The 19588-nt window shown below is 37.7% G+C and overlaps 1 protein-coding gene across 6 annotated transcripts in view; it reads right to left on the bottom strand.

Moving 5' to 3' along the window:
- Positions 1-19588, bottom strand: part of opa1 (OPA1 mitochondrial dynamin like GTPase) — a 54406-nt gene that overhangs the window by 9670 nt on the left and 25148 nt on the right. For all 6 annotated transcript variants that reach the window (XM_053230963.1, XM_053230969.1, XM_053230974.1 and 3 more), the window contains 10 exons: positions 19243-19307; positions 19054-19130; positions 17557-17722; positions 15822-15974; positions 14532-14640; positions 13038-13117; positions 12626-12766; positions 12421-12537; positions 10966-11059; positions 10727-10837 (listed from right to left, as the gene is read on the bottom strand). In XM_053230963.1, the coding sequence (XP_053086938.1) occupies positions 10727-10837; positions 10966-11059; positions 12421-12537; positions 12626-12766; positions 13038-13117; positions 14532-14640; positions 15822-15974; positions 17557-17722; positions 19054-19130; positions 19243-19307 (1113 nt within the window). The remainder of the gene's footprint in view (positions 1-10726; positions 10838-10965; positions 11060-12420; positions 12538-12625; positions 12767-13037; positions 13118-14531; positions 14641-15821; positions 15975-17556; positions 17723-19053; positions 19131-19242; positions 19308-19588) is intronic.

Below are 19588 nucleotides of genomic sequence, written 5' to 3'. Positions count from 1 at the left end.
TTAACATTTACGCATTCTTACGCTTAAATACTGAAAACGCATCACCGAAGTTTCACTCGTCCGCCATGTTTGCAGGTTGAATTCGGAGAAGCAAACCGTCACAAAACTCCTCCTCCCTCGCGCAAGGAGTCGTGGGTAATATTAGCTGAAAAAGTGGCCACGCATAAACACTTCGAAAATTTACCGTAAATAGTAGACCATCTGGGTACCTTTGAGATCCTCATTTCAACAAGCTACGATTTGGGACACACTAATTCTAATCTCGGATACTATTTAGGACGGATAGGTGGATTGGGACTACCCCTGTCCATCACGGTGCATTATGGGATTTGAAGAGTGCACTGGATTAATGCTTCAGGATAAAAAACGGACGACTCGAAACTAAAAATAAAAATAGCGCACTATATAGCGAACATTACGTAGTACAGCTATCAGAGGCAATAAAAACAAACAAACAAACAAAAAAACAAACAAAAAACCCTTCAACTCCATAAACTATCATTTGTTTGTCGATCGAGGAATTTAATAGCATCACTGCTTTTTTTTTTTTTCTGCCACAAGCTACCAAAGCTAACCTTCCCAAAGCATTTCCTGTATAACAACATTATAGTTGTATGAAGTGTTTTATTTCCCTAATTCCACAGACATTTTCCAACAATTACAATTTTTATGTATTAAAGAAAGACAGATTGTGCTTTTTGCGTGTTTATAGTTACATTTAATGTTGAGAAAAGTCCGAGAAACAGGTTAGTTCCTGTTCTCACTTACGTTATAGTAGCTATAAATGGCTGTTCCCTCACCAGCCTCTCTTTATTTCTCTCTCTTGAAGTTAATAAGCCAAAAATTTACTTCGCAAAGTGTAAACTCCTACCTAATGAAAATATCGGAAAACTTAAAGTTCCAGCTTTACCTCTGACTGTTCAAAGCGCTGACACTGGAGACTCCTTCCATATAAACCTGTGATTTGAAGCTGCACTACTACTACTGAAAATTAATCAACACCTATTGACCAATCAGATTCCAGAATTTAAAGAACCGAAACGTTTTTTTTGTTTGGTTTTTACAATTTTCGTCATCAATGCAGCGAATGTAAGAAAAGTTACTGTTTGAACAAATTGGAAATCCCGTTTTTTTTTTTTGTTGTTTTTTTTTTGGAGCGGTCATGGCTAGGTCAGCAGACAGAGAAATAAAAGCGTCTCTGAAACGCTGGGCGGTTCGGGGAACTCTGTGATGTATCCGCCCTGTCGAATTCACGTCCAGAAGATAAGACACGCGCAGTCAACAGTCCACATCTGATTCATTCTCCGCACTGCGCTCTGATAAGACGCGTACAGTCGGGTCCCTCAGCAGCCGCTGATTAGATAGAGGGATATAAAAACTCAAAAACTGGAAAATGCAGAGGAGGTGCGTGCCGAGTCGAGGCGCGAATGGAAGCACAAACACGCTCGAACCCTGAGTACACACAGAGCTGAGGTCGTGCACACACTGAGCCGTCACCGGCCCAGGCGCAGGAAGTGGAGGAGACAAAGGCAAAGAAAGTAACCTTTCTTCTGTCGTGCTTTCGCGTGGAAAAAGGAAGGAGAGCAGGTTCAGGCAGTGCCACGTCTCGGAGAAGAGCAAGTCTTCAAAGTATCTCAGGATTTATAATCACTGCTGTGTGTTTATTCATGAGTAATAAAAGTGGAATAAAATCTCCTAGAAGGACGTTGAATAAATATTGTTCTACTGGTGCAATATCACTGAAAATATATATATACATAGACATAATACATACACACACACACACACACACACACACACACACACAAGCCAGACTACAGCTAAGAATAGAAGCACATACATAGAATAAATGTTATACTTTTTAATAATAATAATAATAATAATAATAATATATTATACCCCAGCTTCATTGAATTCTTGATTCTGATTGGTCGGAAATTTTCTGACAGTAGTACAGCCTCTACAGTCGTTTCTATAGCAACGACTCCTTCACAAACAGATCGTAAACGCGTGTAATCCTTCACACGGTGACGTTTTCTTAACTTAATTGACGGAAGGAGTCTCCAGTGTCAGCGCTTTCTAAAAGTAAATCTGCGACTTTATGTTTTTTTTTTTTTTCGAAAGCTTCAGGACAGAGCAGTTTGCGTTTCTTTGCGGTTGCTTGGTAACATAACAAGCTGCGTTTTTTTTTTTTTTATTTATTATTGACTTCAAAAGAAAGAGAGAAAAAAAAAGACAGGGTGGTGATAGAACGACTGTTTATAGCTGATAAACAGATAAAAGTATGACACGTGATTCATTAATACACCGTTAGAAACATTTTAATTGTTGGTAAATTGCTGCAGTGTAAGAAGAATAAAACGTTTTCCGATGTGCTGTTATAGGAAAACAATCCACTTAGGAGACGTAACGGTGACTCCGCTTCATTACACGACAACGTCGTTGATTATTTTACTATAACTGCATGCCACGGAGTGTTTCATTCCTTACAGAATCGCTCCAACTCATTTCATACAAAGAAATGACACTTAAAAGGCATCGTTTCAGTGTGTGGATAATTACGAAGGCAGTTTACGCAACAACTTTACAACACAAAAGCAGGAAAGAGCCAATGTCACAAGGACTAATGTGATCTAAAATGAAATAAAAAAAAAAAAAAAAGTGTGTGGTTGTGCGGCGTGCTCCGATAATTAAATCAGGTTCATTAGGAGAATTAAAGGAGCCTTTTTTTTTAAAAAAAAAAAAAAAAAAAAAAAAAAAAAGCTCCTCCTGACATGCCTGAGGTCACATATTAGCAGCACAAGCTGCGCTCCAGCACAGGCTCGGTGCCATGCAGCTGCCCTGGCACACGCCACACACACACACACACACACACACACACGGCATGTCGATCCACCCACCCACAGCGGGCTGCGAAAGTGGCAAGCCTGAACGCAGCCCAGCTTGCGCAACTACACCAATGTATTCAGTCTCACACACATACACACTGTCTCACACACTTACACACCCACACTTACACACTCCCCTGCGGTCTGAAACAGGAGCAGCTCTTTACCTGCCTGGCTGCGAGTAAGGGCAAATCGCTCTTAACACCAGACTGAGCCGCAGGGGGTGGATTTTTCTCTTTGTTAAGGGAAGTACCCCTGTTCCCCCTGTCCCCCCTCCCCCTGCCCCCACCCGCCCAACCTCCTTTTACCCCTCCTCCCGCCTCCTCTTTAAACACTCAGCCAGGTGAGTACGAGGTCATCCACTCAGCTCCATGCACCTGTGACGGGATTGGCCCCGGTGGCCCGCTGTGCGCCGGGTTCGACACCGCTGGCCCTGCCTCGGGCCGTCTGCCCCATAAATCTCTCGCTCGGTGACTCATCGGCGTTTGTCGCCCACTTCCACGGGGCGAAATACCGGGGAGAGGGTGGGAGGGGGGATGAAAGAGCATGTTCCAACAGCTCCGAGGTGATTCACTGCCCCTCTCTTCAACCCTGCTGGCTCGAGAGCAATTTTATTACTACGTTTTTTTTATTTATTTTTTTTTCCTCCCACATCGGCTTGTTGTGTTAACGTGCCGACCCAGAACTTCTCTGATAAACTACGACGTGAGATTTATTAGCTTTGGCTTCTGTGTGCGTGCAAAAAAAATGACGTCTTTACAAGCGAAAAGAGCTTGAGTATAAACAAACTGATCTATTATTTCCTATTATAAGATTACACTAAACATTAAATAAAGGATTTTCAACCCTATTTCTAGACATTTCTTACTAATTTCAAGCTTGGAATAGTCTTGTTCTCTTGTTCTCTTGGCAACTGATCTTTTATTTACTTCTGGAAAGAAGAAATTATCTGCTAAAGGAATAAGAAAATGGAAAGTCTGAAATGTGGAAAAGCTTCTAAAAACAGGCTTCAGATTGAGGTAGAACGAACTCATAAGAAACATGAGACCACTTTCCCTATATTCAAGATATTTTTTTTTTTTTTTTTTTTTTTTTTTGCAGTAAAAACAAATCACTTGTGCTTCTACGCTTCTTTCGCCGTTGATCTGCTCGAAATTTCAGGGCAAAAAGTGTTTTAATTATGGTTTTTTTTTTTAAAATGTTAATTGTTTCTAATTATCATTACCACTAAAATCATTTGAAAATTGTTAGATTTTTACTTTGTTTCCTCTAATTTTTTTTTCCATTCAAGATTTTCTGTCTTTTGTTTTTTTTTTTGGACCATTTATGGCTGAAATGTTTTGATGGCATCTCTAAAAAATAAAGATATATAACTGATGTTTACTATACACTTGTTTAATGTTAGCTCAGTCGATCACACGTTGATGAATCTTATTTCACGTTCTCAAAAAAAAAAAAAAAGAAAAAAACAAAACTCAAAACGTTTTGGACAGAAATCGAAGACGGCGCGTCAGAGCGTCTCTCAAGCAGGAAAAATCCAGTCGAAAAGATTACGAATTTGAGTTTGGGGAAGGGGGCGGGGCTTCCAAGGTGTCCGTTATGCTGCGTTCAACGTACCTCGGAAGCTGGAACTGCGTCACTTTCAACCTCGAGCTACAAAGGTGGAGAAAAAACATGGACGCCTCCGTGTTCGTCTTTTGTTAGCAAAAGTTACTGCTCATGCTGTGAGCAGCCATGTTGATTTGACGTCACTTGCTGAACTCGGGGTTGAGGAGACCATCCCAAGTCGAGGGGGCGTTTTCTTTGGATTTCTTTTTTAGTCTGAGGTAGAAAATTTTTGAGTTTATGAATTATAAGTTTTAGTTAAGAGCTCAAAAACACCTGTCAATCATTCCACATTCATATATCAACTGATTCCTCCGCTGTTTTTTTCTGGGAAAAAAAACGATGGCTAATTTGGCGTATTTTTCAGCGATAACTCGTAGCAGCGTGCTCTGGTGTTAACATACGCAGCTCCTACGCAAAACACATGAAGGCTGACAGCTCTAGCTCTGATCAGAAATCGTAGCTAGTCTACTGATATAATTTATACGCGTGAACATGTTACAGCCGTTGATGTATTTCGAAACTGTATCAAAACCAATGAAAAGAAACGTACGATTAGTCAAAAACCTGTGCCATTGGATTCAGTCCAAGGAATTTAAATGTCTATACGCACACAATAAATTAAACTAAATGTCTTTAAATAACCTCAGATGACAGGATGTGTGATATTAATGATTGGTTATGTATTTACACTTTCAAATAAAGGCCTGTGGAATTTGCTGCTTGTGTCGTAACAAATTTGCATAAAAATCTCAGTGTAAGTCTTGCTAGTGTGAATGTGGGTTAATAACAGCGTCAAAAAGCCAAAATCTACACCAGAGTGACTCTGAATTTAAACCAATCCTTTAAACCTTCCTGATTATTTTCCTCATTTTAGTTCTCCAAGAGTCCTTCGTTCAGCCAATTTTTACGGGCTCACATCGAAACATCAAAACATCAAACCCCGGGCTTCAGCTGTGATTACTGGAGCAAGACCGCGAGCACGCCGACGCCGCTGAATAATAAGGCAGACTTTTAAAACTCTGAAGAAAAAAAAAAGTCCTGCGCATGGGAGAAGCTTGTCTTAATGACACGAAAGACGCTCAAGTCTGGAAACATGTACAGACTCCGTGCCAAGTTTCTTACGCTTCTAAATCGCTCGACTCTGTTTGCTTGAAGTTCACCGAAGGATAAAGAATGTTAACCTGAGGCTTTCGTTCATAAAGACGTGCATGCTCTGGACCAAAGCGTCTGCTCAATGTCAATGATTTCTTAATGAAATATCCTCGTGTGATTAAACAAATAAGGAATAAAACATACCGTAAGTGTGCTGTTACAGGAAAACAATCAACAGCAGGGTGGGGTTAATGTTACCATCAGGAAGTTGATTAGTTTCCTATAACTACATGTCCAAGCAAGCGTTTTATTCCTCTTATACCACAGCAATTTGCAAAACGATGACAATTTCTCATTTATTATTAAAGAACGACAGTTTTTTTATCCATTTATAGCTACATTTAATGTTCGTAAATGTCAGCAAAACAAGTTACTTTTGTTGTGTGAGAACGTCCTAACAGCTATAAACAAACTTCCTTCACGTTTTTTCTCCGAGTTAAAGACAAAAAGAAACCAGAAAGCGTAAACTCCTTTGTCCTTAAGATGTCTGAAAACTTCTTTCTGACGCTTCCGAAAACGTTCAATAAACGTCTCCTTGTCAAAAAAAAACGTCACCATGTCTACAATTACAGATGTTGATATGGAGCGTCCCTGTGAATATAGTGTTTCGGCGAGGACTCGTTCGCACACCAGAAGCGACTCATTCATTCATTTTATTCATTCATTCATTAATTGTTGATTTTTTTAAAAAATTTTGATCGTTTAATATTCAGTAAACCTGAACTTTTTTTTGTTTTGGTTTTTACGTTGCCTTTCCTTTGATCAGCTGAAATATCTATTGAATAATATCTGATTCATTCATTCATTCATTAAATGACTCACTGATTCACTTGTTAATCTCACATTAAGGCTACGTTCACATGAGCAGGGTGAAATCTGATTTTCTGTCATATTGCGACATATTTTCAGAAATTACAAAAATCCGATGTTTTGGAATCAGACTTGAGCTTCTAGATTGGATACATATCCGATAAACGAATGAGAATGAACAGATCGGAATTTATGCAGCTTTTACACCAAATACATTTCACCATCGTCATCATCATCATCATCATCATCCAGTGTCGGCAAAACAACAACAGCAATAGCAGTGACTATATTCAGTAGAAAGATACGAAATTGGTGATTTACTTTATATTTCCAGAATCAATTCAAGCTAATTTAGAAAGAAACCGCCCAAAACTGCCCAAGAAACCAACGTACACATGCAGGGCGTTTCAAGAGACACGTGTGTTCACGTTAAAGACAGATACGAGTCAGCTGCAGTTCCGATCCGATCAGAATTGTTCAACAAAGCTGTAATGTGACGTGAGCGTGTACTTCATGTATCCTAAATCTGATCATTTTACAAACTGTCGCTCCTTATTCGAGTTCTGTAACACCTTCTCTTTGAGGTTATCATCCCTCGTTCAGGAAGCTGTCAGATCCGAGCATGCTGCAGCGCACAAACCTCTTCAGTCCCACGTCAACATCACCACGGCGGCGCGGCGGCACGTGCAGGACAGGCAGCAAGGCCGGGCAGGCCCAGGAATTCCTCCTGACTTTCTGATGAGCTCAGTTTAGGAAACGCGGCATGTCTCTCTAAAACAAGCGCCGAAGCCCTCGGGATGTGAGAGATGTCACAGTGTCAGGCTTCATCGTGATGTGTTAGGAGCGACGGAGGCGCTAAAAGTTCCCTAAACTTTCATTTAACATCTTAAATAAAGCAAACGGCAACGTTACCAAACGGCAACGATACTAATAATCCTAATCATCCTTCCTTATATTCACATATTACATAAAAGATTACAGTGAAATTATATCGGTTTATCATTTACTGTTGTTTTTTTTTGTTTTTTTTAACAACAATACATCAAAACACTACACTGATGCGATTAGTAGGTTTTTACACCACACTGCTGTTGAATTCTGGGCTCTGATTGGTCGGAAAGTGTTGATTAATTTTCTAGAACAGCAGTTCCTACACTAGCGCAAGTTTATATTAACGCGCCCGCTCTGATACGTCACCGTTTCTATAGTAACAGCTCATTCACGGGGACCACATTATTAAAAAAAAAATAAATAAAAAACATAATCGTTGCCATGGCGACGTTTTCTGTACGGAGAGGTTTATTTAACGTTTACGGAAGGAGTCTCCAGTGTCAGTGCTCTGTAACAGTCAGAGGAGTAACATGACAAGCTGCGTTTTTTGTCTCATTAACAGTAAAAGGAAGTCAGGAACAATTCCACAACAATAAATGTATCTATAAACGGATAAAAATGACAACAATGCACGTCTTTAAAATTGGTAAATTCCTGTAGAGTAAGTGGAATAAAACACTTCCGGCAATGCTGTTGTTAAAAAAATGAGCAACTTTAAGATGCTAACTGTAACTCCCCGCTTCATCACACCACCCCAGCGTTGATTATTTTCCCATAACTGCATTTAGACGTAGTGTTTTATTCATTACACGCCAAACACACCTACTGAAGAACACACGCTGTCACTACTAAACCCAGCCTGGAGGTCCAGGACCATCAGTCATCGGATCACTGGTCCGCAGCACACCCTCTTCTGTAAACACACACTAAAGAGAATGGCTGTGTGTGTGTGTGTGTGTGTATTGTGTGTATCGTGTGTAATCAACCACACACACGCGTAAGCATGCCTGAGCATGTTTCTTTGAGCTCAATGACCACCGCGGTTTGTCTTCTGGTCAGCGTCATGCCTTGAAGATCAGGATCCAGCATCCTGTGTGTGTGTGTGTGTGTGTGTGTGTTGTAAGTTCAGATGAGAAGTGTACAGGTGAACTGTCGGCACACGCTTGTTTGCGCATGCAAATCTTTCCTCTTACTCACGGCTCACAGCTAACCACGAGCTAACCACGAGCTAACCTGCGGCCGTGTTTCTGCACGATTAGCTACAAGCAGAATAAAATTTTAAATAAAAAATAAAAAATAATGTAAATTTGCCTATTAATAGATTTATCGTTCATTCATTCATTCATTCATATTTATAAATTGTTACAGTAATGTGTTTGCTGTATTAAGGAATACACCACTCTGTGTCACGCTGTTATAGGAAGCTAATCAACAACGTGCTGGAGTTGATGATTTTTCCTAAAACTGCACGTCCTGAAGCGTTTTATTCCTCTTACACTGCAGCAAATTGCTAACAAGTTCAGTTTTAAATTTTATTAAAACATAACATATATTTTTTTTTATCTGTAAACAGCTACATTTAATGTCTCGCTTACATTACGGCACTTTACAGGCTCTCTTGTATTTTCCTCTCTTGTAGTTAACGAGATTAAAAAAAAAACAAAACACGCACACACACACAGCTTGGGATGTTACACAGTAACCGCAAAGAAGCGTAAACTCTGTTACTATAGAAACGATAACGATAACGATAATGACACTTCGGCGCTGAACAGAGAGTCACGCTTTATGACTCACAGCTGTAAACACACCGATTATCTATTAGCTCACTTTCTGTTAGACAAAATGACACTCACATGGTCAGTTATGAATGTGTGTGTGTGTGTGTGTGTGTGTGGGTTCAAGCCTGGGCATGTTAGCTTTCACATCCATAAATTCCTTTCCTAATCATTACTGTGACCAAAGCTGTGAACTCTCTCTCTCTCTCTCTCTCTCTCTCTGTACTCTCGCTGTTAATCCCGATTAAGCCGCGTTTAGTTTTAATTTATTTTAAAAACGAGAAAATGAAACAGGAAGACTCGAAGCCAAAGACGAGTCAGACCTTATGAAGAATGAAGAATGAATGCTTCCTGTTGCATTTGTGCTGCAAATTCATTCTATTGATTTCATTAAACTCACACACACGAGTTCATCTGACAAGAATAAATCACTGTAACTGATAAAAGACGAGATCTTTTCAGAGTGTAACGTGATTATTGTGTAATCCGGAGAATAATCCGAGAGCGTCAGGATGAGGAGTGACTGATTTGCGGAATGTCATTGCCCTCTAGTGGTTTTCAATAAGTGACGCTCCGTCAGTCCAAACCTCCTGTAGCTTAACAGACTTTTTTTTTTTTAAACCTGGATGCACCAATAGATCTCTTTAATCTCTTAATTTAATCTTTAATCTCAGGATTCTGGTTTCTGATGGAGAGATTACAATTTGACAAAGGAAATCATTTACTTGTGTGTGTGTGTGTGTGTGTGTGTGTGTATAGTGCTGGAAATACATGTGCATTAATGTGTATGAATGTGTGTGTATTTATCCATGCTTTTAGACGTAACTTGTTTCGCAATTCTACGAAAAGTAACTGAAAACGGATAAAAAGTAAGACGTGTCGTTCTTTAATAAACGACACGTTTTTTTTTTCTTAAAATGTCATGTTTTATTCATCTTACACACTTAATTAATTAAATTAATTTCTTCTTATTATTTATTAATTATTATTTATTTATTTATTTATTTAAGAAAAACACGTCATACTTTTTATCCATTTATAGCTACATCTTATATTAGTTCCTGCTCACGCTTACATTACGGCAGATATAAAAAGTCGTTCCATCACCAGCCTCTGTTCTCTCTCTCTCTCTCTTTTACATCAATAACATGTCAATAATTAAAAAATAAAAAATAAAAAAACATCGCAACTTGTCATGTTTCCGAGAAACTTTACTCCTCTGACGTTCTTGCTGAACTAAACGCATCATCATCTTTTCTTTTTCTTGCTCACGTTATGAAACCGATCAAGGAGAGAAAAACTATTGAGTAACTAGCATTTATTTCCGTTTGTGACAGCTAAGACCAATGCGCTATCTGGCGATTAACCCGTTTTCTTTGAGTCCGATGCATCGTTGGTGTAGCTAGCTAGCCAAAAACGCACAACTTAGCTACAACGTAGCTAGCTAGCCAAAACGCACAACTTTTTGGCTAACTCTTGCTAACTCTTATGGTTACCACAAGGTTGATTATTTTCCTATAAGAGTATATCCTGAAGTGTTTTATTTCTGTTATACCGCAGCAATTTGCCATCATGGGAGAGAGAAAGAGAGAAAGAGAGCGTGTGTGTGTGTGTGTGTGTGTGTGTGTGCACATGTGTGTGTGTGTGTGTTGCACTTACTGAGGTCTTCAGCCAGCTGAACTCTCCTTCCCGTAATCAGCTGCACTTTCTTCTCGCTGTCCTCGCCGAAATCCTCCAGCACCTCCTTCACGTTCTTCTCCAAGCGCCGCACTGCGAGAGCGACAAAACCACATCACCTCTCTCGACATTCACAACCAAACCTCACGCACGCACTACACACACACACACACACACACACACACACCCGAGCGTGGCTTCTGCCTTTCTTCATCACGCACCTTCTGTATTGGTGAGCTGCTGGCGGAGAGTGTTGGCTGTGATGCCCAGCATCCGCTGAATTCTCCAGAACAAGACCACATCGTTGCACTCGAGCTGGAACACACACAGAAGAAATCTCAGTGCTGGAACCTTAAACGCTTAGAACCCTAAACGCTTAGAACCCTAGCTTGATATGAACATACACATCCTCTGATTCACACTTTACCACGTTTTGATAAAGTTTTTTTTTTTTTTAAACACTGGACCAATGAAAGAGAAGTGATTTTAGATATTTTTTTAAAAACATCCAGAAAAGATGTCTTTTTTCCCCCCTGAATGTTGCGATGACGTTCTGACACTAATCACGTAAATACACTCGCTTACAGAGAGACACAAAAACACACACACACACACACACACACACACACAAAACGAGAAGTGCTGTCAGGTCTACAGAGTGTGGTTTGAACACTTCCGTATTTTCAAAACTGGATTATTGGCTGATAGTTTATTACACAGCAGAGGTGCACGGAGGCTTATAAAGAGTAAATGCTTCTGTTTCTGATGATTTGTGTCGTGTTTCTGAGAGATAAACGGTTCCTGTGTTACGAAAACAAGAAAAAATGTACAAAACTGCACGCGAATTGTGTTCACAAGGTTGTAAGGGTTAAAACTAGGGCCGCACTGATACCGATACTGGTACTGATACTGGTACTGGTACTACTCTGCTCATTTCCTCGTAAAGTCTAGGTGGGCCTTGTGTATGTCATCACGCTGATGAACAGATGACATGAAATGACAGTATCTTTCACGATTAATAATGCCAATCAAATCAAATCTGACTGCGCTCTGCGAAAATATCAACGGCATTCGTTTTCTACAATACAAGCGATAAATCTTATACGATTAAAACATAAAACTCAGCACGAGGAGTTCTTCGCTAAGTGAGAAAAGATATCTACACACGACGCTACGCTAGTGACAATATCAGCTCTTCGCCAGTACGTTGTTCTTGACGATCAGCCGCTTTCGGTCATCGACGGCGAGGGACTCGGAGTGAAAACGAAACGAGGGACTTGGACGCGGTGAAAACGAAAACGTGCTTTGCTTCGAGCTGTAGAGAGACGCTTTTCCGAAGCCAAACAAACCTGCTCTTCTCCATCCGAGCTAACTAACATAGCTAGCTAATGCACGTCATTTAAAACGTTATGAAGAACGATCCGATAAACCAACGTGCATGGTTTTTTTTTAATGGCCATTTTTAAACCGGAGAAATGTAAACAGAGCTGAATAACATGTTCCCTGACGTCGCTGATTAATATTAGCATACGTAGGTTACTCGTTTTGGGATCACTGAGTACCAAAAAAACACTCTGAAGTAATATATTGAATTAAAGTCGGTTTTGCGAAACAGGTTCCTCAATTGAAAATAGTGTTTGTAAAGCAAGCAGACGCAGCGCATCTTTAATCCGTACCTCAGAATCTACAAAGTGCCTCTGGTAGTAGTGAAACCCTCGTCGACAGAGGTTACAGTGGAACAAGGCCTTCTGAAGGAAGTGACGTCGGTACAGCTGGTGCCACGTGTCCTTAATCTAGAGCAAATAAATCCGTTCAGCCCACAGACAGATGTTTCATTCAGTATGCAGTATTTCTAACAGGGTTGTGTAGGACGTCACTGACCAGCACCGGGTCCACCTCTACTCCCCGGGCCTCCAGGTTCTTGCGCACGGTGGTGACCTCGTCGTTGGCCAGGTACGCCGTGTGGTCCTCGTGCAGCTTCAGCAGACGCTCCAGCTCGTTTTTGGTTTCGTTACGGACGTGCTGGGAGAAAGGAATCAACATGTTTCACTATCTGTGTCTATTTAGTTTTCATATTTGGATTGAGAAATGAAAATGGGCGTGGTCTGCACTGGAATTTTTCCAGCTTTGCCCTGGAAAATTATAACAACAAATAGCAATTTGTGGAACATTATGTCTTCCACAGTACTGACCCATTAAACACGAAACTTATTTTTAATAGCTCAGGGCTTCGAGGAGTTTTGTGTGAATTCAGTAATAATGTTAGCAGATGCAGGAAAACTTTCTTTCTTACCTGTTCCGGTGTGCGATTCTTCCAGTTTAGCCATCTCTGCTTCCAGTCGGGTCCCACCATGTCGGCTATCACTGACTCAGCTGAGAGGCAAAGCAAAAAAAATATGTACATATATATATATATATATACACACACACACACACACACATACGTATATGTAACATCCTTCTAACTTCCTTCACGTTTCTCGGAAAACAGATCTCACATAAATAATAGTAATAATAAAAATTAATAAAATATAACGCCTCCACAGCGTTTTCTTTAAGTGCACAAAAGTACAAGTGTAAATAGCAATCATTTTAAAATCGATTTCGAAAAATACTTTTAAAATTAATAAAACCTAATGGACCCACAGATCGTCCTTTAAGTGCACACTGTACAAGTAAAAATAGTAATAACTTTTTTTAAATTACTTTTAAAATTAATACAACGTAACGGCGCCACAGATCTTCCATCAAGTGCAGACTATACAAGAATAAATAGCAAGAATCGAATTTTTTTAAAAAAGAAATGAAATTAAATATAATGGTCTCACAGAGCTACCTTCAAGAATAAATAGTAATAATTTTAAAAATTATTTGTAAAATTAATAAAATATAACGGCTCAACAGAGCATCCTCCAAGCACACATTGTACAAGTACAAATAGGAATAATTTTTGAAAAAATATTTTTAAAATTAGTCAAATATAATGGACCCACAGATTATTCTTCAAGCGCAGACTATACGGGTATAAATAGCAAGAATAAAAAATATTTTAAAATACATAAAATATAACAGTCCCATAGAGATACCTTCAGGTATAATAATTTTAAAAATTACTTTTAAAATTAATAAAATATAACGGCTCAATAGAGCATCCTCCAAGCACACACTGTACAAGTATAAATAGGAGTAATTTTTAAAAAATTACTTTTAAAATTAATAAAATATAACAGCTCCACAGATCTTTCTTCACACTGTACAAGCAAAAATAGCAATAATTTTTTTAAAATTACTTTTAAAATTAATAAAATATAACAGCTCCACAGATCTTTCTTCACACTGTACAAGCAAAAATAGCAATAATTTTTTTAAAATTACTTTTAAAATTAATAAAATATAACAGCTCCACAGATCTTTCTTCACACTGTACAAGCGAAAATAGCAATAATTTTTTTAAAATTACTTTTAAAATTAATAAAATATAACAGCTCCACAGATCTTTCTTCACATTGTACAAGCAAAAATAGCAATAATTTTTTTAAAATTACTTTTAAAATTAATAAAATATAACAGCTCCACAGATCTTTCTTCACACTGTACAAGCAAAAATAGCACTATATATATATATTTTTTAAATTAATAAAATAAAATGGTCCTACAGAGATTTCTTGAAATGCACACTGTAAAAAGTATAAATGAAAAGAATTTCGAAATGAAAAAGTGAAGCACAACTCGAGCAGGAACGCTCAGAAGAAGAAGGAGAATGGAAATAATCTGCTAACGGACGCACTGTCTTTAAGGCGAGACTGCAGCGTCTCCTCCATGAAGTGGATGGCGGCGTCCCACTGAGGTTTGTCCGTGATGGAGCGGTCCTCCAGTGCGTTGTGCTGGATCACTCGCTGTGGCCGGGGGGGGAAAAAGAGAAGAAATAAATAAGAAAAAAAAAAATAATTCTATGATACATGATACGCATCACGAGATTTATTAAAAAAAAAAAAAAAAAAAATCAGATGACAAAATAAAAGGTTAAAAATGACAAATATTTTAAATTGTACATATATTTATAACATTTATAACATTTGTGAATCATTTATAATATTGTGAACAATTTATACGATTATAAATAAAAAACAAAGTTTCATTTATTTGAAAAAAGTATTTTTTAACAATAATAATAAAAACACTTCTATAACTGCTTTATATTGTATATTATATATACATTTTAGATTCATTTAAATAAAAATAAGGGATTGCAAAAATAGAGGTCTATTTCGTCTGAAACTGCTGAACATTTATTAATTTTTTTATGTATTTGATTTTATTTCCAGTTTTAATTTTGTGCCCTTTTTTTTTTTTTTACCATTTTTGAGGATAATAATAATAAAAATAAAATAAAACATAAAAATAATAAAAAATATGACTGTTTTATGGCGTATTTTAATTTTATATTAATTTTAACTTTCCTGTGAAAACATTAGGTTATTTCTTCATTTATTTATTTATTTGTTTGTTTGTTTCCAGGTTTAATTTAGACGCCAATTTTTTTTTTTAATTTATTTAAAAAAAAATTTAATATTCTTTGGAAAACTAATAAAAACACGTCTATAACCAGTTTGTGGCTTATCTTAATATCTTAAATTTGATATTAATTTCAGTAAAAACAAAAAACTGCAAAACACAAACTTATGACTGTCCTTTCTTCTGAAAGTTATTATTAATTTTTTTAATTTCCAGTTTGAATTTTGTGTACACTATCATTTATAATTTTTTTCAGCTTCACTGAAACTCTCCAGTTGCTGAATTCTTTCCTTTTATTGGCTCACTGCTGCAACTCCTGCATAAATCAGGGCGTGTCCCATGCAAATGAGATGTATACTAAGGTAAATCGGGGCGTGTCGTATGCATATGATATGCTAATAGATCATTAGTGGGCGGAGTTTTTGTTTGTATGCAGGTTTGGTGAGTAAGAGCGGATAAATGTCAGGAATTGTTGATGATAGAGGAAGAAGGAGGACGTGATTGGGTGAGACGGCGGTGCAGGAGTAAAGACGCTCGTGTACGCAGTGTGTTGTGTGTTTACCAAACTGTCCATGGCTCTCTCGTTCCACTTGTGCCTCTTAATGCTCTCCTCCTTCACCGCTTCCTTCAGCTTGTCGAAGATGTCGTCCTGATCTTTCCCTTTGTACTCGGCCATGAAGCGAGCGAACTCCTCCTGCAGCGTCTCCCACGCTACCTGAGCACCGCCACAGCGAGGACACACAAGCACAGGTGACGCAGGTGACGCAGGTGACGCAGGTGATGCAGTGTTGTAGCGTGGTGCAGGACCGAACACTTCACACTCACACACAGCTTTAAACAGTGAACGTTAATAATAGAAAAGTACTCTCTTACTCTTCATAACTTAAAAAAAAAAAAAAAAAAAAAAAAAAACCCAAGCTCATATCATCAATATTTAAATTTATATTTATGCAGCTTACACTGCAGAATGTCTGGGGTTTTTCGTTTTGCTCAAAATGTTTTTTTTTGTTTAGTTTTTGTTTTGCTCGTAATGAGAAGCACAAAATTTCTAGCAATTTTTGCTGCATATTTTTTCTTTTTTTTTTGTTATGCTTAATTTATCCAGCAAAATGTTTTTCATTTAATTTTTTTATTCTCATATTATTATTTTTATTATTATTATTATTATTATTAATTTCTAACAAAAATATTTTGCTTTTGTTTTTTTTTTCTTTATTGTAATGCTCAATTTATGCTGAAATAATTTATTTTTCATTTTTTCTTTTTTTTTTTATGCTTAATTTATCTAGCAAAATGTTTTTCATTAAATTTTTTTTAATGCTCATATTATTATTATTATTATTATTATTATTATTAATGTCTAACAAAAATATTTTGCTTGTGCTTTTTTTTCTTTAGTGTAATGCTCAATTTACACTGAAATTATTTATTTTTCATTTTCTTTCCTCATATTACGAAACATTAACAATTTGTAACAAAAATATTTTGCTTGTGTTTTTGTTTTTTTTTTTCCTTTATTGCGATGCTCAATTTATGGTGATTTTTTTCCCCTTTTTTTCTCATTTTATGAAACAATTTCTAACAATTTCTGTGAAATGATTTTATTTTCGTTTTTTCGTACGATCATCAAACTTAATTTCTAATAGTTTACGCTTTTTTTTTTTTTTTTTTTTGCTCTCATATGATGATCAAACAAACAATTTATGCTGCAAAGATTTTAGGAATTTTTTTTTTGGCTGTTTGTTTTGTTGTTGTTGTTGTTTTGCTTATATTAACAAACTTTAACCTTTTCTAACAATTCCTGGTGCAATTGTTTTTGTTTGTTTGGTTTTTTTTCGTTATGCTGTTATGCTAATTTCCAACAACGCTTCACGCTTCAAATATTTGTTCTTGTTTTTTCTAAAAATCGCAAATTTTCTATTTTTTTTTTTCTTTTTAAATTGTATGCAAAGCACATTCTAACATTACTCATAACATTATCAAAGCTAACCTTAGACACGTTAATGAGCACGCTAACGTTTCGGACAGGAAGTTAATATTAGCCTTAAGTGAAATTTGCTAGCATGCGTGACTTTTATCGCAGGTTTGCATTTTTATAAAAGCGTCTATGTAGCTAGTGGTAGCTTATTTACACGAGTTTATTTTCAAAATAGTGATTATCTCTCGGGGTTGTGCAGCTACACGCTACAGGTTTATATCTGTAGCTATAGATTGTATCTTTATAGTTTATTTAAATAAGGAAAGATTTCTGACTTACGTAGAGAATACGCGTGTAAATATAGTGAGTGTGACGTTACCTCCAGCGCTTTGTGGGGCAGCTGTTTGTCCGTCCACTGCTTCAGTTTGATATCTACAGTGGTGTTGAAGGTGCCCGAGTCCATGGTCTGAGCGGCGGGAAGGTAGATGTTCTCAATGACGTGAGTGGAGACTCGTTCCCACAGCTTCTTCTGCAGGATGGACTCCCTGGATGGAGCGAAAGATCAACCCAGACATCAATCACTCAGCACCTCAGTAACACGAGCTGGTCTCCAGACAAACAGGAATACATTTTTACGTGTATGTGTGTGTGTGTGTGTGTGGGGCTCATTTATCATCAAGGACAGCTCATATTTCACCGTTTCCTGTTTGCTTTGTTCAACTTCGGCATGTCGATGCGCGCGACTCCGATGCGCAGAGAAAAGCAGCCTGCGGCTATTCATCATAGCATCGATCTGAGAGGATGATGAAGCTCAGAGGAGACGCTACACACTTCTGATCTATTCCGTTTAGCCGTTCCTCAGGGCTTTGGATTCAGGAGCTACACGTCCGCGCTTCGGGCTCAACGAATCCCGAGGTAGAAGCACAGACAGCTGGCTCTTTTCTTACGGAACAGAAAGTTCTGTCAGAACTCGCTGGATTTTAATAGCCGAGATATTTGATCATACATGTGGCTTTAATATGGGTGTGTGTGTGTGTGTGTGTGTGTGTGTGTGTGTGTGTGTGTGTGGGGCTGTACAAGGGATTAGCAGCAGGGTTGCCAGATCTGCAAGCTAACTATCAGCTTTTTAAAAAAAAAAAAAAAAAAAAAAACGCAATAACACACAAGCGAAGTTACTGTTACACACACCCTGAAGTTGATTATTTTCCTAAAACACCACGGCCCTAAGTGTGTTATTCCACTTACACCATTGAGACTTGCCAGCAATTACAACGTTTAATTTATAAAACAGTGACACGTCGCAATTTTTAGCCATTTATAGTTACTTTTAATGTTGCGGAAGGGCCACGAAACAAGTTTCTGTTCGTGTCAACGTATCACTCACGTTATAGCAGCTATAAACAGTCGTTCCCTCACCACCCTCTCTTTGGTGAGGAAAAAAAAAAAAAATTTAATAAACGCAGCTTGTCATGTTACCAAGCAACTACAAAGAAGATCATTTCCATAAACGTTAAATAAACATCTCTCAATGATTGGAACGTTTTTGTCTTTGGCTTTGATTGCATGAAGCGTTCGCCGTACGATTCCCTGTCAATGAGTCGTTACTATAGAAACGGATTAGAAAGTTCGTGTTTCTAATCAATATGTTGTGGAAATAGTGCAAGAGTAGAGGATTGTGGGTAATTTGCCAGCTCAGGCTGCTCCATCTGATGGGAAAACGGTATTCAAACAGCAGAAAGCTGTCAGCGTTGGAGCTCTGGTGACCCAAAAAATAAATAAATAAATAAATAAAAACAATAAAAAAAAAAGCAGCTCCAGATTTCTTGGGAAAAAACGAGATAAAAACGAGATAAAAACGAGATAAAAAGACACTCACCAGTGTTTCGGAGTGACTTGACTCAAGCTGATCACCTCATCCAGGATCTCGTTCTTGGCTTTTTCATACAGCTCGTTCTGTGGAATGAAGAGAAATAAAGATCTGATTTTCATCAACTTGTACAAAATAAATCAGCTCCTCTGTGTGTGTGTGTGTGTGTGTGTGTGTGTGCGTCGCTGACTCTCTCACCCTGTCCAGCTCTCGTAACCGGGGGTAATTATTTTTCCACTCGGTCTCCAGGTTAAAGCGAGATGCTGTTGGATGAGGAAAGCAGAGTTCACTATTAATATCTATTAATAAATATAAATAATAAAGAAATATAATTAATAAATTCACAATTATCATTCAAATCTAATTAGAAAGAAGAAAAAAAAAAAACATAGTCAGCAATCATGAGTTGAGTTTAGCGAGCATGGTCTGGCCACACGAGTTTAAATAAATAAATAAATAAATAAATAAATAAATAAATCAGTATTCAGAACTCGGATATTCTGATCTAATCTTGCTTTCTTCAAAAGAATTTTTTTCCACTTAA

The sequence above is a fragment of the Pangasianodon hypophthalmus genome, chromosome 2 (genome assembly GCF_027358585.1).
Source record: "Pangasianodon hypophthalmus isolate fPanHyp1 chromosome 2, fPanHyp1.pri, whole genome shotgun sequence".
NCBI classification, from domain to species: domain Eukaryota; kingdom Metazoa; phylum Chordata; class Actinopteri; order Siluriformes; family Pangasiidae; genus Pangasianodon; species Pangasianodon hypophthalmus.
This window is presented reverse-complemented; position numbering and strand designations above follow the sequence as displayed.